This window comes from Lutra lutra, chromosome 7 (genome assembly GCF_902655055.1).
Source record: "Lutra lutra chromosome 7, mLutLut1.2, whole genome shotgun sequence".
NCBI lineage: Eukaryota > Metazoa > Chordata > Mammalia > Carnivora > Mustelidae > Lutra > Lutra lutra.
Window position 1 is genome coordinate 69,847,393 of NC_062284.1, and position 14,141 is coordinate 69,861,533.

The window sequence follows — 14,141 nt, forward strand, 5'->3', positions numbered from 1 at the left end:
TTATGAATAAATTATGTACTAGATAATTTCTTTAAGGAAACAAATTCTTATTTTCAAATCAAAACACTCTCTATTAAGTCAGATGTTCTCTCGATTCTGGATAATATTTATCAAATGATCCCTGTGTTTTGCACAAGTTTTTTCTCTCCCTAGAGACAAAAATAAAAACAAAAATCCAGATGCTTCTGTTTATATTCTAGGGAATTAATTTGACTGGCAAATAGCTAAAACTTTGTCCTGTATATAAAAATCATACTATGAGAGGACTGAAAATCTTATTAATAGATTTCAGGACTTTAGCTTCTTTTACCTTCCCCTACCTTAGTCTATACTGACAACAGAAAGTAAGTGATTTGTACATTCTGTATTCACAAATTCCTATCTAAAATTTTTAAGTGTTCAGAGGTAAAGCAGAACACTACTTTTTATATACTGCATTTAACCACATTTACTTTTTGCATTTAACCACATTAACCTGTCCATTTACTTTGAAAAATTACTAATCAATTTTAAAAAAAGAACAAGAGACTCCAGACTTAAATCCTGCTAAAAGTGTAGTTACTAAAGAGCTAATCTCAGACATAAATGTGTTCTTTAGGGGGCGCCAACAACTCAGTGATTTCTTTGAGTTGGAAGCTGGGACTTGGCAAGGGACGAAGACAGAAGTGAGAGACCTTGAGGGAGAAGACCGGCTGCAGGTGAGCAATTTAAAACCAAGGAGGTGAACAATGAGAGACTATGGACTCTGAAAAACAATCTGAAGGGTTTGAAGAGGTGGGGGGTGGGAGGTTGGGGGAACCAGGTGGTGGGTATTAGAGAGGGCACGGACTGCATGGAGCACTGGGTGTGGTACAAAAAACAATGAATACTGTTATGCTGAAAATAAATTTAAAAAAATGATTAAAAAAAAAGAATGTCAGAATGGAAAAAAAATGTCAGAATGGAAAAAAAATAAAAACCAAGTCTTTGATCAAAAGTAGGCTGGCATGGGGTGGGGTTATGGATACTGGGGAGGGTATGTGCTATGGTGAGTGCTGTGAAGTGTGTAAACCTGGCGATTCGCAGACCTGTACCCCTGGGGATAAAAATATATGTTTATAAAAAATAAAATTTAAAAAAAAATGGAAAAAAAAAGTAGGCTGGCTTTATCTAACCAGAATAAATCAAGAAAGTGAAGAAAAGAAAGTTGGTGAAGAACTAAGGACTCCAGCCCAGAGCTCTCAGGACATTCCAGAAATAGTAGAGACCTTGCTCCAGCCTTGTGGGCTAGCCTGTAATACCAGTTAAGGGAGATGTTATTCTGACTGGGAGAGTAAGGACTTCTTACCACTCAAGAGAGACTTAGGGAATCCCCAGGCTCAGGAAGGGTAGTGGGTAGTGTAAACTGGATGGTAAATGAGGTCATTATCCTTCCTTCCTCTCTTCCCTCCCTCCCTCCTTCCCTTTCTCCCTCCCCCCCTCCATCTTCCTCTTTCTCTCTTTTTCTTTTTTTCTTTTCTTTTCTTTCTTCCTTATTTGAATATAGTTGACACAGTGTTACGTTAGTTTCAGAAGTAAAAGGTTGTCATTCAACCAGTTTATACATTATGCTGTGCTCACCACAAGCACAGCTGCTATCTGTCACCATACAGTGCTATTACAAGACCTTTGACTGTATTCCTGTCTTGTACCTTTCATCCTTGTGACTTATTCATTCCATAAGTGGAAGCCTATATCCCCCTTTCCCCTTCATTATTCTTCTTTAAACATGACTAAAGTCAAAAGACATTGTCAAAGATGGCAAACCTATTGTCTATTCAAAATGAAAAGTAGCCAGAGTAAGTTCTTAGGTATTGAGGAGGAAGCCACCTTCAGTTCTGAATTTAAAGGACTCACATAGGGGCGCCTGGCTGGCTCGTTGGTGGAGCACAGGACTCTTGATCTTGGGGTTGTGAGTTTGAGACCTGTGTTGGGTATAGAGGTTACTTAAAAAGAAAATCTTCAAAAAAATAAAAAAATTTTAAAAATACAATCTTAAAAAAAAAAAAGGACTCACGCTCAAGCCTCTGTGGCCAGGTTCAGGAATGATGAGTACTGAACATATGGAAGAGAAACTAATGGAATAATTGGTACCAAACAGTTAAAAACACTTGCCTGTGTAGACCTGTTTTGTGCTTGAGACTTACAGTCTGTTGATCCCATTGCCTTTCCCCTGTCCTTTGCCCCTCTAATAGTCTCACTTATCCAGCTTAAATAGTGGAATCATGCAAGAGAAAAACAATTTTTATAATAGAGAGATCTGCCTGTAACTACCCTACCCAGTGATCACATTTAACATCCCTGATAGTGGGACAACATTTTCTTGAATCTTGATGGGATGCAGTATGAAGTGCCCAATATTGCCAAGGAGGTATCGTTACAAAAGTGTTTAACCTGAATGAAACTGAGTCTTAAGCCATAATTTTCAGTTTATAAGAAATACAGGGAATAGGGGAGTATGTTAAGTGACACCATAATGTAATGAGAGAAATTTGGAAATGCAGAACATCCCATAAGACAATTGACTTGGTCTCTTGAGAAGGTCAATGTCACGTGGGGCAGGGAATGAGAGAACTGCTCTTTCAGCTTTCCTATTCATTTGAACATTTTCTTAATAAAAAATTGGAAAAATATTTTATTGTCAATCATTAAAATCACTCTCTTCCCATGCATTCTCAACTCCCTTGACCCTCTCCTTACTTTGTTATAGTTGCCTGGTAAAAACTCACCCCTGGCTAAATCCAACTCTTAGCTTACTCTGTGCTTACCCCTGACAGCTGAATGTGCCTGGGGTAAAAACCGCACATGCACATGTACACACACACACACACACACAGGTCCCAGTTAAATTCAAGCGGACCCTTAGCACAGCTGGCAATTCTCCATTTCCTCAAGTCCCTTCACTGTCACTGTTCTAGATGACTATTACAGCCCGACTTCTTGCTCCTCAAATACTCTACTTCCTCAGTCTCAGCTAAAGACTATTTCCTATTTTACTGAAGAAAAAGAAGAAACTAGAATCTCTGCAAGCTCCAACTATTAGGATCTGTGCTCATATTTTCAGATTTCCCAAACTTACTGTGGGTGAACTTCCATGTCCCTATTCAAGACCAACTCTACTCGTCACTTGGACCCCCTTGCCATCTCACCTAGCACACCCCTTTCTCTTCCATCAACAATTTTGCTTTGTAATCCATTATTGCCATCTCAACACACACGTTGTAAATTCTCCTATCTTAACAAAGGCTCCTTTGACCATACATCCTTTCTATTTCTTTGTCCCATTTCTCTGCTGCCTTAAGACAAACTCCTTGGAACAGCTGTCTACATCTGCTGTCTGTAATTCTTTCCCCTCTTTCTGTACTATAGTCCTACTTTTGGCCCCAGCACTCCATTGAAACTGCTCTTTTCACCCATGACCTCCCTTTTGCTAAATGCAACACTCAAATCTCCTATTCACCAGGCACTCTCTGGCATGGTTGACAATTCCATCCCTTCTGATTTGCATTCATCACCTGGCTTTCAGACCTGTGCATGCTTCTGGTTTTCCCTTCTTTGGCTGTCCTTCTCAGCCTCCTTTTCTAGTTTCTGATTATGGTTGTGAGATGGGAGGGGGGTGGTCTGAAGACACAAACCTTCCTTTACAACATCCCACTCAGCTGTCTACTCGGCATGTCAAGTCAAAATATCCCAAATGGAATCCTGATTTCTCCCCATCCCACACTTGCTCCACTTATCTGAGGTAATGATACCTGCATTTTTCTAGGTACTAGAGGCAGAAATTATGCTGTCACCTTGATTCTTACACCCAACTTCCAATCTCTTAACACCTTACTGGCTTTGCCCTCAAAATATGCCTAGAATTTCACCTCTCATCTTATCACTTCTACTGTGCTGACGTGGACCAGCTACCCTCTCTTGCATAACTGCTCTCCGTACATTCATCCTTGTTCCTTTAGCACCTATTCTTAAAGAATGTAGGTAGAATGGAAGTAAAATGTGGGTAGAGAAGACAGGAATGTGCTGAAACATGAATGAGTCAGATATGTCACTCTTCTGCTCAAACTCTTCAAAGGCTTCCCATCTCATGCAGGATAAAATTCAGAGTTGTTACAACGGCCAACAAGGCCCAGCATGACTGGATATCTTAATACCTCTCTAATGTCATCACCACTATTCTTCCTGTAGCCACACTGGTATCCTTGGTGTTCCTTGAATATTTCAGACAGCCTCCCACCTCAGTGACTTTGCACTTGTTCTTCCTTTCATCCAGAATGCTTTTCCTCTACATCTCTGCATGACTCACTCCCTCACTTCCTTTAGGTCTTTATTCAAATGCTATCTTCTCAGTGAGGCCATTCTTAACTGCCTGCAACTGGTCCTCCCCACTTTAGTCTCCTATATAGCTCATATCTACCTGATGAGCAACCACCTTGGTTTGCTTGGGACTGTCCCAGTTTTAGCATTAAAAGTCCCACATCCGAACAGGGCTGAGAGGCTGTTCACAGAGCAAGTGAAGATGAATGCCAGAGGACTTGGATCTCAGTTAAAGGACAGTATTCCGGTTACTGAACTTTCAGCAAGTGGACCTTTTGAAAGTCATGATCTTCTTCGAAAAGGCCTACCTTGTGTGAAAAATGAACTTTTGCCCAGTCATCCTCTTGAATTATCAGAAAAAAATTTTCAGCTCAACCAAGATAAAATGAATTTTTCTACACTAAGAAACATCCAGGGTCTGTTTGCTCCACTAAAATTGCAAATGGAATTCAAGGCAGTGCAGCAGGTTCAGCGTCTTCCATTTCTTCCAAGCTCAAACCTTTCGCTGGATATTTTGAGGGGTAATGATGAAACTATTGGATTTGAAGATATTCTTAATGACCCGTCACAAAGTGAACTAATGGGAGAACCACACTTGATGGTGGAATATAAACTCGGTTTATTGTAATCTGTTGTGCTGTTCATGAAAATAGAGGGGCTGCATGTTGTTTATAGTCATCTTTTTACTATAACTTGATGTACACAACATTAAAAATACTGACACATGAGAATTTTTGCCTAAATATTATCTGTGATCATTTGAAATTATTTGGGTCTTTGGTTTATGGCCATGTGACAATGGAAAACACTAAAGGGAGATGATTTTAAAACTCCCAATTATAGAAAACAACAGCCTTCTGTGTCTTTAAAAAAAATTGTTGGTAAAGAGTATTTTAAAACTGTCTACAGGTTCCAATGCAGCCTGTTTTCTGGGTGTTCCATAAATTTAATTTTGAATAACCATTATCAGCATTTGAGTCTGCAACCTTCATAGTAGCATCTTTCAGAATAAACATCTGTAATTGATTTCAGTGGCAACACTTCAAATTAAGTACAAAGTAAGATATTTATATTTCACCTTGTTTCAGTATAGCCTATTGATACTCATAAGAATAATATTGGATTTATTGTTGCTCTTCTAGAATTGTAGCTATTCTTTGGTTTTTTCAGGTTGAAAAGTATAATAAGTTCAAAGGTTTTGATTTAGGTCTTATCTTTAAAGTGAAAAATTAAAGTAACCAGTGATTAAAAAGTCCCACATCCATCCCACCTGGGTGGCTCAGTGGGTTAAGCCTCTGCCTTCGGCTCAGGTCATGATCTCAGGGTCTTGGGATCGAGCCCCGCATCGGGCTCTCTGCTCAGCAGGGAGCCTGCTCCCCTCTCTCTCTCTGCCTGCCTCTCTGCCTACTTGTGATCTCTCTCTCTCTCTCTGTCAAATAAATAAATAAATCTTAAAAAAAAAAAAAAGTCCCACATCCTGTGAAACCCCCTAGTCCCAGGCATACCAAGACATTAGGTCACTCTACTCCTATACTATATGTTTTACTCATCTGTTGTTGGTATATTAACAACACAACAATATACTTCTCCACGAGAGTAAGGATATTTGACTGATCTGCTCATGACACCCCATGTACATAGTTAAGTTCTCAATAAATATTTATTTAGTGAATGGGAGCCAATAATAATTATATGTTAGGATCATCCAGTGCTTAATATATAGTAAATTCTCAATAAATGTATGTTGAAAGAATACATGAATGCATTCCCTATAAATGTACACATGATTAAAACAGATATACAAATATAATCCTAATTAGTATGTTAATTACTAACAAGTATGCAAAAATAACCCTAATTAGCACGTTAATTGCTAACTCTCCTTAATGGATGCTACCTATAGTCTTTTTTTTTTATTCGTTACTAAAACTAGTATATACACACAACACACAGTGTCATGTACAGTATCTGTAGACCCTTAAGAGCTCACCTGCCTCATCTACTGATGATGAGATGAACTTTTTCCCAAAACTCCCAGCTGCTCAGGAAACATCCTGGCAGCACTCTAGCCTGACCTTCCTGCCCCACCCTCCCAACCCCCCTCCGTCCCCTGCCTGTGAAGTTCTGCAGCCCCCACCACTTTGGGATGATGCTGGTAGGGAAAGTTGGACCATAATCTCTACTCAGTTGTAATGACTGCAGATCTTAAACTTTTCAAAAGAAAAAACTTGGCAAACTATTCAACTAAAAATAAAAAGCTTTCTGAGGTCCAGTGGGGTATTTTCAAGAGGCACGGGTAGTTCTGGAAGGGACCTGAAGAACAGGCAAGGGGAGGAGATGGGGACAAACATGTCCTATTCCCGCGGGGAGCTCAGCCCTTAATAACAAAATTGAGTGGCTCAGAGGCAATTAAGGAGAACACAAAGACTCCAACCAGTGAAGAGCCTGTGAGGACAGGATGAGGAGAGAACTGGGAGAGCTGGGGGAAGGGCGGGATGGGTTGTGTACTCATCTAGAGCATGAATCAGCATCTGAATTGGTCAGGGTCGCTAAGGTGACTTTCTTAATGAAGACAGGAGAGCAGTCTGATGCCACCCTGCACTGTCACTGAAGGATCCTACTTCAGGAATGGCTTTGGGCTTCCAGGATTGGATCTTGTGATCCAAATGTGTAGTATGTGTTCTGGTCCTCTGGTCCTTTGTCCCATTCTTCACTCCAGTTCTTATCTTATACTACCACCACTCAAGCTAGACTGAAGGGTAAGTTGATCAGAGGAAAGCACTCCAACCCTGCTTAGCTGCTGCCCAACCCCAAGGCAAGGTCCCCCGGTCCTAGCAGCTGCTTACCTGTTCTCCTGCCTCAGGCTCTGCAGCACATTGGCATTACTTGGGGAGCTCTACAAATACCTGCTGCCCAGGTTCCACCCCCCCCCCCCAGAGATTCTGAAAGCTGGGGTGTGCCCTGGGCATTGGGATGTTTAAAAGCTCCCTGGGTGACTTTAATGTGCAGCCTGGGTGAGAACCACTGCTTTACGTCCTGAGCTGTAGGTTAAATACCCTGCGGGTCACTTCACCTGTCTGCTGAGAAGGGCTGGAAGCCAACTAGCTATGCCGGTGGATGAAAGAACAGGGCCAAACATCCCAAGCCCCGAAGCCCTTGTGTCATCAGTCCAGGACATTTTGAGACATTTTGAGGACATTTTGAGACATTTCAAGACTGTAGCCATTGCTAATGTAAAGTATTAATTTCTAAAACCTAAATCCTGGCTGACCAGAGTAGCCCAGAGAAGTAAACCCAACAATAATTATTGTTCCCCACTCCCTTCTGTGTTATTGGGTTCAAAGAATTGACCTTTGAGATTACCATGGTATTTTATGAAATAATGCATGTAGTCTTGGCTTGAAAGAAATCACTGTAGTTTCCAGAAATGCTTCACTTACTTCTGAGTAACAGTTTATATATCTGGACAAAAATTCTAATGGATCAGTAAAACCCTAGTTTTACTGTAAGGGAATATAAAAACTTATCAATGACACAGTGTTGGAGTATAACATTGTGAAATATCCAGTGAAGATAGCTGAAAGTCTAGTGAAATGTGCTCTCTATTTTCTATGATCAGTAAATAAGAAAACTAGTATTTCACAAAGCTAGATCTCTACAGTCAATGCCTATTTGATTAACCCCGGATGAATTCAATCTGCTAAATTTATCCAGAAAATATAACAAATCATTTTTTAAAAATAGGAAATATTCCTGATTTATTTAAGGTCACTCAGCTGAGACACTGGACAACAGTCATAAATAGAATAGGAGCATAAGAATGACATCTTTTTCCAGGGCATCTGGGTGGCTCAGTGGGTTAAGGCCTCTGCCTTCGGCTCAGGTCATGATCCCAGGGTCCTGGGATCAAGCCCCATGTCGGGCTCTCTGCTCAGCGGGGAGCCTGCTTCCCCCCCCCCCCCGCCTGCCTGCCAACTTGCGATCTTTGTCAAATAAATTAAAAAAAAAAAAAAAGACATCTTTTTCTACTGTTTCCCCTTCTAGAGGTGCTCCAGAGACTGCCATGAGAAGCACATTAGCAAATTGATGCAGATTCCTTTCTCTCGAGGTTTTATTTATTGGTTTTATTTTGTTTTAACTGCTTGCTTACAGCAATTAGACCAAAATCTTAGGAAAGCAGAAAAGATAATGCCTCTCCCTAAAGTATGTCTTGTCAAACTCAAATCCTTTGGATTCTAAGTTTCCATTCACTCCTCAGAGAAATTTCAAATAGTTTCCCAGCTTTCCAGAGTTCTTTATCTGTGTACCTTTGGGTTTAGGCAAAACTCAAGCATTCCACTTCTATATAGGATTAGATTTTTTTTTTTTTTTACCTGGGAAGTAAAAACACAGCCTTAGCAACGAAAGCGTCAAGATATCAAAATAAGTTTGTTTGTTACTTAATAGGAAAAACACAGCCTTGGTTTTAAAAATTTGTCTCTGATTATAACAGACTCACTTGCTAATAATGAGTGTTTCCTCTCCACATATCCAGACTCTCATGAACTCTCCATACATCTTGTTGTAGTAGTTGCAGGCACTGCCGATGCCCATCCACAGGAACCTGCAGTGGGAAATGAGGGGCCCAATCCCCATACAATAGCCAGGACCTAGAAGAGTCATCAGACCACAGTCAGCATTTTAGCAGACACCAAAAAAGAGCAACCGCTTTATGTTATTTCTGCTTGTGTTCTTTTATATCTGAAAGGTCTTTGATATCTTCCAGTGTATATCTGTGAATCACTAAACAAACAAGCTTAACATGAAAAAAGAGTAGTTCAGTGTCCATACCACAGTAGTTCCATTTGGTCTCCATCATTTTGATCTGAATGAACCAGGGTAGGGGTCTGCTATTTTCTTGCCATGTTAAACAATGTCAGTGAGTTTTGTTTTGTTTTGTTTTGACAGAGAGATCACAAGCAGGCAGAGAGGCAGGCAGAGAGAGAGGAGGAAGCAGGCTCCCCGAGAGAGCAGAGAGCCCAATGCGGGGCTCGATCCCAGGACTCCGAGATCATGACCTGAGCCGAAGGCAGCGGCTTAACCCACTGAGCCACCCAGGCACCCCTGTCAGTGAGTTTTAAATACAAGTCAGTCAGTCCATCTAGTTCCAAGCACGGAGACCAGGATATGCGACAAGCTGACCGATCTGTTTGGCTGTCTAGTTTTGTCTGAAAACTTTCGATTTGAATGCCCAGCTGATGGAATGGGTGGGTTAAAATTAGATTGTAGTTTTGGTGTAAACTTTTTAACCATTCATTTTTTTTTAACAATTCATTTTTTTTTCCTTCAAAAAGGATTCCGTTTGAGAGAAGAATCCTAAGCTAAATTTCATTATGCAAATAATACAGCTAAGCATTGAGGAATTAGTCAATGAGTCCAATTAGAGTCTGGACTAGAATTTGGTCCAGTGATGTGGTTTTACTCAAGAGAAGTGACTGTTCATGTCCTTGCTTACATTAAAAATGGAGAAATTTGCTATTGCTTAGACCAGAGAACAAACTTGCTAGCTTGATTTTACTGGTGGCAGTAAAAAGTTAGACAGAAACTTCTTGGAATGGTTTTAGGAGTTTTCCTGGGAATAGTAGCTTTTCTACATCAAAAATCTTTCTCCTTTAATTCCATTCCAGTAGTAAAATAGGGAACCAACATGCACAATGGTTTGAGACAGTATTCTCATTCCAGGGGCAAGCACTGTGTAAATAAATCTGGATAATCTAAGCTTCTGCTTAAATTATCTAAATTAGATCTTAATTCTGCTTAAATTATCTAAATTAGATCTTAATTCCCAAATTTGGCAAATACGATTTAGTCTTTTGCAATCGCTGGATTAATGGGGATAAGACTGTCAGGTTTTTTTCTTTAGAGTGAAGGTCTTTTAGGACGCCTGGGTGGCTCAGTCGTTAAGTGTCTGCCTTCAGCTCAGGTCATGATCCCAGTGTCCTGGGATTGAGTTCAGCATCAGGCTCCTTGCTCAGCAGGGAGTTTGTTTCTCCTTCTGCCTGCTGCTCCCCCTGCTTGTGCTCACTCTCTCTCTTTCTCTCTGACAAATAAATAAAATCTTTGAAGTGAAGGTCTTTGGTAGTATCTATAGAATCAAAACATTTTCAAAGAGTTCTTCTTAATCTTCTGATTATTTTGATAATACTGTATTATAAGAAGTTGACTGACTTTATATTAAATAATTTCATTAAGTTCTTTAAAAGATTGAAAAAAGCAAATTTGAATATGTATTTCCTTAAAGGTCATCAGATATATAGATCTCTAATCAACTAAAATGTACGTAACAATAAACTACTCTGCTGGGGTTTACAGCTTGAAACATTGTAGATGTGTAATAAGTGTTCCCTGGTGAATTTTTTAAATTAATTAGAAATGGGTGTATAATGTAAAGGATGAAGTTTTAAGTGTCATCCTCATTTAGAGTATTTTAGGTAGTATTTACATTTTGATAAAATGGAAAAATATTGTTGTGTCATGTACATTTAGTCCACAGGAGGTCAGACATCTGGCTATTTGAAAATAGATTCATTCAACAAACATTTACTTACTTAATATGCTAGGCCCACGAGGTACAAAGACATACAAATGAAAAGCTGCATTCTTCCTTTTTATAATCGGTTAGGTGCCATGTAGATAGTTTTAATATTAGGGAACCACCATTCAAGTTTAAAATATGACAGTGCAGATCTCTATCCACTGAAAAAGGGAGATGATAATGAGCTTTGCTCAGGTTGAAAACCTGAATATTCTAACCAGAGGAGAATCTGAGTCTGGGGTCCCTAGTGATCAGTCACGTGTCAGCTTAAGTCATCCAACAAACACTTACTGAGACTCTGCTAGGTAAAGACCCTAGCTACAAGTCAGAGGCCAGAGATGAGCGATATGCATAACTAGGTTCCCATCAGAGTCCTGGCCAGGAGAGGAGAGTATGTGAGGAGAAAGTACAATATTGAATTATTATAACACAGTGTGACCCTTTCATTTACACGTATATCTTAAATCCTCCATCTGAGAAAAGACTGTTCTAGGAGGGGAGAGACTTTGGTACGATATTTAGGAAATACTTTGTTTGCAATCACCTTAAGCTGCTCTCTGCCTGTCGGATTTGGGAAGGCTGATCTAGGCCAGTAGTGATTTCGGTAGGCTCTTCCATACCCAAAGAAGAGCAATGAATACTACACTGCGTGTTTGTGCAGAAATAGCCTCCCGGAAGCCAACAGCTGGGACTTCTCACCCACTGTCCTAATGCAGAAGGTGTTGCATTCCAGGCCATATGTACGTCCCAGAAAAACCTGTGCATGGGAAGGTCCATAGCAGCACTGCTCAGAATAGTCTCAAACTGGAGCCACCCAAATGTGCACCAACAGTATCATCAGTAACTAAACCATGAGATGTGTGTGCTACTGCATACCATGCGAGCTATAGTGGCATGTCACAATGTGGGTGAAGTTTCCAAACACGATACTGAGCAAAAGAAGAATATAGAAGTAACATAGGACTTAATTGCTAAAACAGTTAAAAGTAACAGGCAAAATTAATCTGTATTATTTGGGGATATGAGATTAGGTGGCAAAATTATAAAAAGCAAGGGAGTGATTATCACAAGACAGAAGAATGTTTATCTCTGGAAGTGAGAGAGGAGGCCCAAGAGAAGTTTCTGGGATGCTAACACCCTGTTTCTTGTCTTGTGTTGTGGCGACATATTTATTTGTGCACTTCTCTGTGAAGTCTTTTCTTAGTGGGAGAAAGGGAAATGTGTGGCCATGTCTTTTTCCCAGTGCCATCCTCTGGGGACATGGTGCCCAGGGCAGAGAGAGGCTCTGGGGAAGTGGACCCAGATGCAGGTTCAGGGATGGCTCAAGAGACTTAGCTCTGAGTTCCAGTTTCATCGCTTACTAGCTACGCACCATTGACCCTCTTTAATCTGTTTCTTCATCTGCAAAATAGGCATAAACACACCTACCTCACCAGAGTGCTATGAGGATCACAAGAGAAAAATGAATGTGAAACTGCTTTGTAAATTGTAACTAACTTAAGTGTTTTTAAATTATTACACCTTCTTAATCCCCTTGACTTTCCCTGACCCTAAGCTTCCCCCAAACCTGTAAAACCAAGAACCCAGAGAACCAGTGATTTGAGGAAACTACCAAAAGGAGTTCAGGAAGAACCACCCCAACAAAGCCAATTTTCCCACTTTTCCTTCCCCCGCTGGGCACCATGGGACATTAGTCTGTGTCATGAGTGGATTCTGACCAGAGCTCACATTTCCGGAGGGAAAGCATGGGACTAGAAGATTCCCGGCTAGCAAAATGATCACTAAGCTGAAATTTAGGAATTCCTGGTTACCCCCCTGCCCCTCAACTCCCACTTCCTTTCAAGCTGAGATGCTGACAAGCCATTTTCTTTTTTGGGGCTTTAACCCCTCACTGAAGGGTTTGAACTCAGTGGTTTATTTCTCATAATTGTTTGTTTGGGTAAGGCCGTTCACTTCTCTGGGGCTCAGTTTCCCCTTCTGTCAAGTGAAGGGGTTGGGCTTATATCTATGGCTCTCAATTCTGACTGCTAATGAAAAAATCACTTGGGAAGGTTTTTTAAATTTTTATTTTATTTATTTATTTTTTAGCTGGGGGTCGTGGTACAGAGGGAGAAGGAGAGAGAGAATCTTAAGCAGGCTCCAAGCCTAGCATGGTGCCCAGTGCGGGCCAGGTGGGCTCTATCTCATGACCCCGAGGTCATGAACTGAGTTAAAATCAAGAGTCAGACCCTCAAGCAGCTGAGCCACCCAGGCATCCCAGATTTTTTTTAATATCAACATGCAGGCCCTGCTCCAGACATGGCGGAGAACCATAGTACAATTAGTGTATGACAGCATGATGTCCCCAGCGCAGGAATGGTAGACACACTGAGCTGTCACGTAGGCTCCTGATCTAAAGCTCCAGGGGTGCCGGTTCTTGTGCTTGCCCCCCATAGCCTGACCTCCTTTTTCAAAGATCCAGGGACGACTTCTAACACTTGCAACATAAATGTCTGGGGGGACTTGCTAAAAAATACTCTCCACCTCACCTATCGTTCACAGATCCTGACCTGGGAGCCCTCTGTGGGAGAAGTCCAGTGAGGAAGGGGCTGTTGTGGGAAGGAGCTCAAGTTAAAGACCATGAAAGAGTCTTCCTTCAGAACCCTCAGGGAGCAGAGAACAGCATTAACTGAGTGCTCTGTTTAAGTGGGCATGAAAGCCCCCTACAACACCAGGCTAAATCAGATCAACAGGACACACAGTTCTCTGGAAAGATTTGGAAGAACCAGACATGGGGCACTTGGCATCAGCTTCACATTCCTACATTTAGTTGCTCTGTGATGAGGCCCACTGCACTTGGAAGTGCGTAATGACTATGCTCTTGAAGTAAAGCCTTATTGGTTATCTCATGAGACTGGGGATTGATGCCTGCCCTGAACAATTTTCACTGAACACCAGAGAAATATTTGAATAGTTCTGATAACTCTGAATTAATCTGATAGTGTGGAGTGGTAGCAGTTTTTTTGGAGTTATCTGCATAATTATATGACACCCTATGTTTGGTTATCCACAGATCTTGTTGATGATTCTTTCAGGGTATGATGTTCTAAGGGAACCATAGTGGTCCCTATTTTTCTTCCATTGCCCAGGACCCAGCCAACTCTTATGGTGGCACCACCATCACACCTACCCCCAAGACTAAGAGGAAATGTGGGATGAAGGAGAAAGAAAGAGTGGGATGAAGAGAGGAAAT

The 14,141-nt window shown here is 40.9% G+C and overlaps 2 protein-coding genes across 7 annotated transcripts in view; one reads left to right on the top strand and one right to left on the bottom strand.

Moving 5' to 3' along the window:
* LOC125105151 (aromatase) overlaps window positions 1-14,141 on the bottom strand; it is a 109,988-nt gene that overhangs the window by 22,740 nt on the left and 73,107 nt on the right. For all 6 annotated transcript variants that reach the window (XR_007128819.1, XM_047738318.1, XM_047738319.1 and 3 more), the window contains one exon: window positions 8,834-8,984. Coding sequence is in view for 5 of the 6 variants with exons in the window: in XM_047738318.1 (XP_047594274.1) it covers window positions 8,834-8,984 (151 nt within the window). In the remaining variant the exon portion in view is untranslated. The remainder of the gene's footprint in view (window positions 1-8,833; window positions 8,985-14,141) is intronic.
* LOC125105152 (proteasome maturation protein) lies at window positions 4,506-5,066 on the top strand. Its single transcript, XM_047738320.1, has one exon. The coding sequence runs from the start codon at window positions 4,538-4,540 to the stop codon at window positions 4,961-4,963; it is 426 nt and encodes a 141-aa protein (XP_047594276.1). The 5' UTR covers window positions 4,506-4,537; the 3' UTR covers window positions 4,964-5,066.

What these genes read in the sequence shown, in the direction of transcription:
- LOC125105152 (XM_047738320.1), top strand. Translation starts at nt 4,538, where the DNA reads ATGAATGCCAGAGGACTTGGATCTCAGTTAAAGGACAGTATTCCGGTT.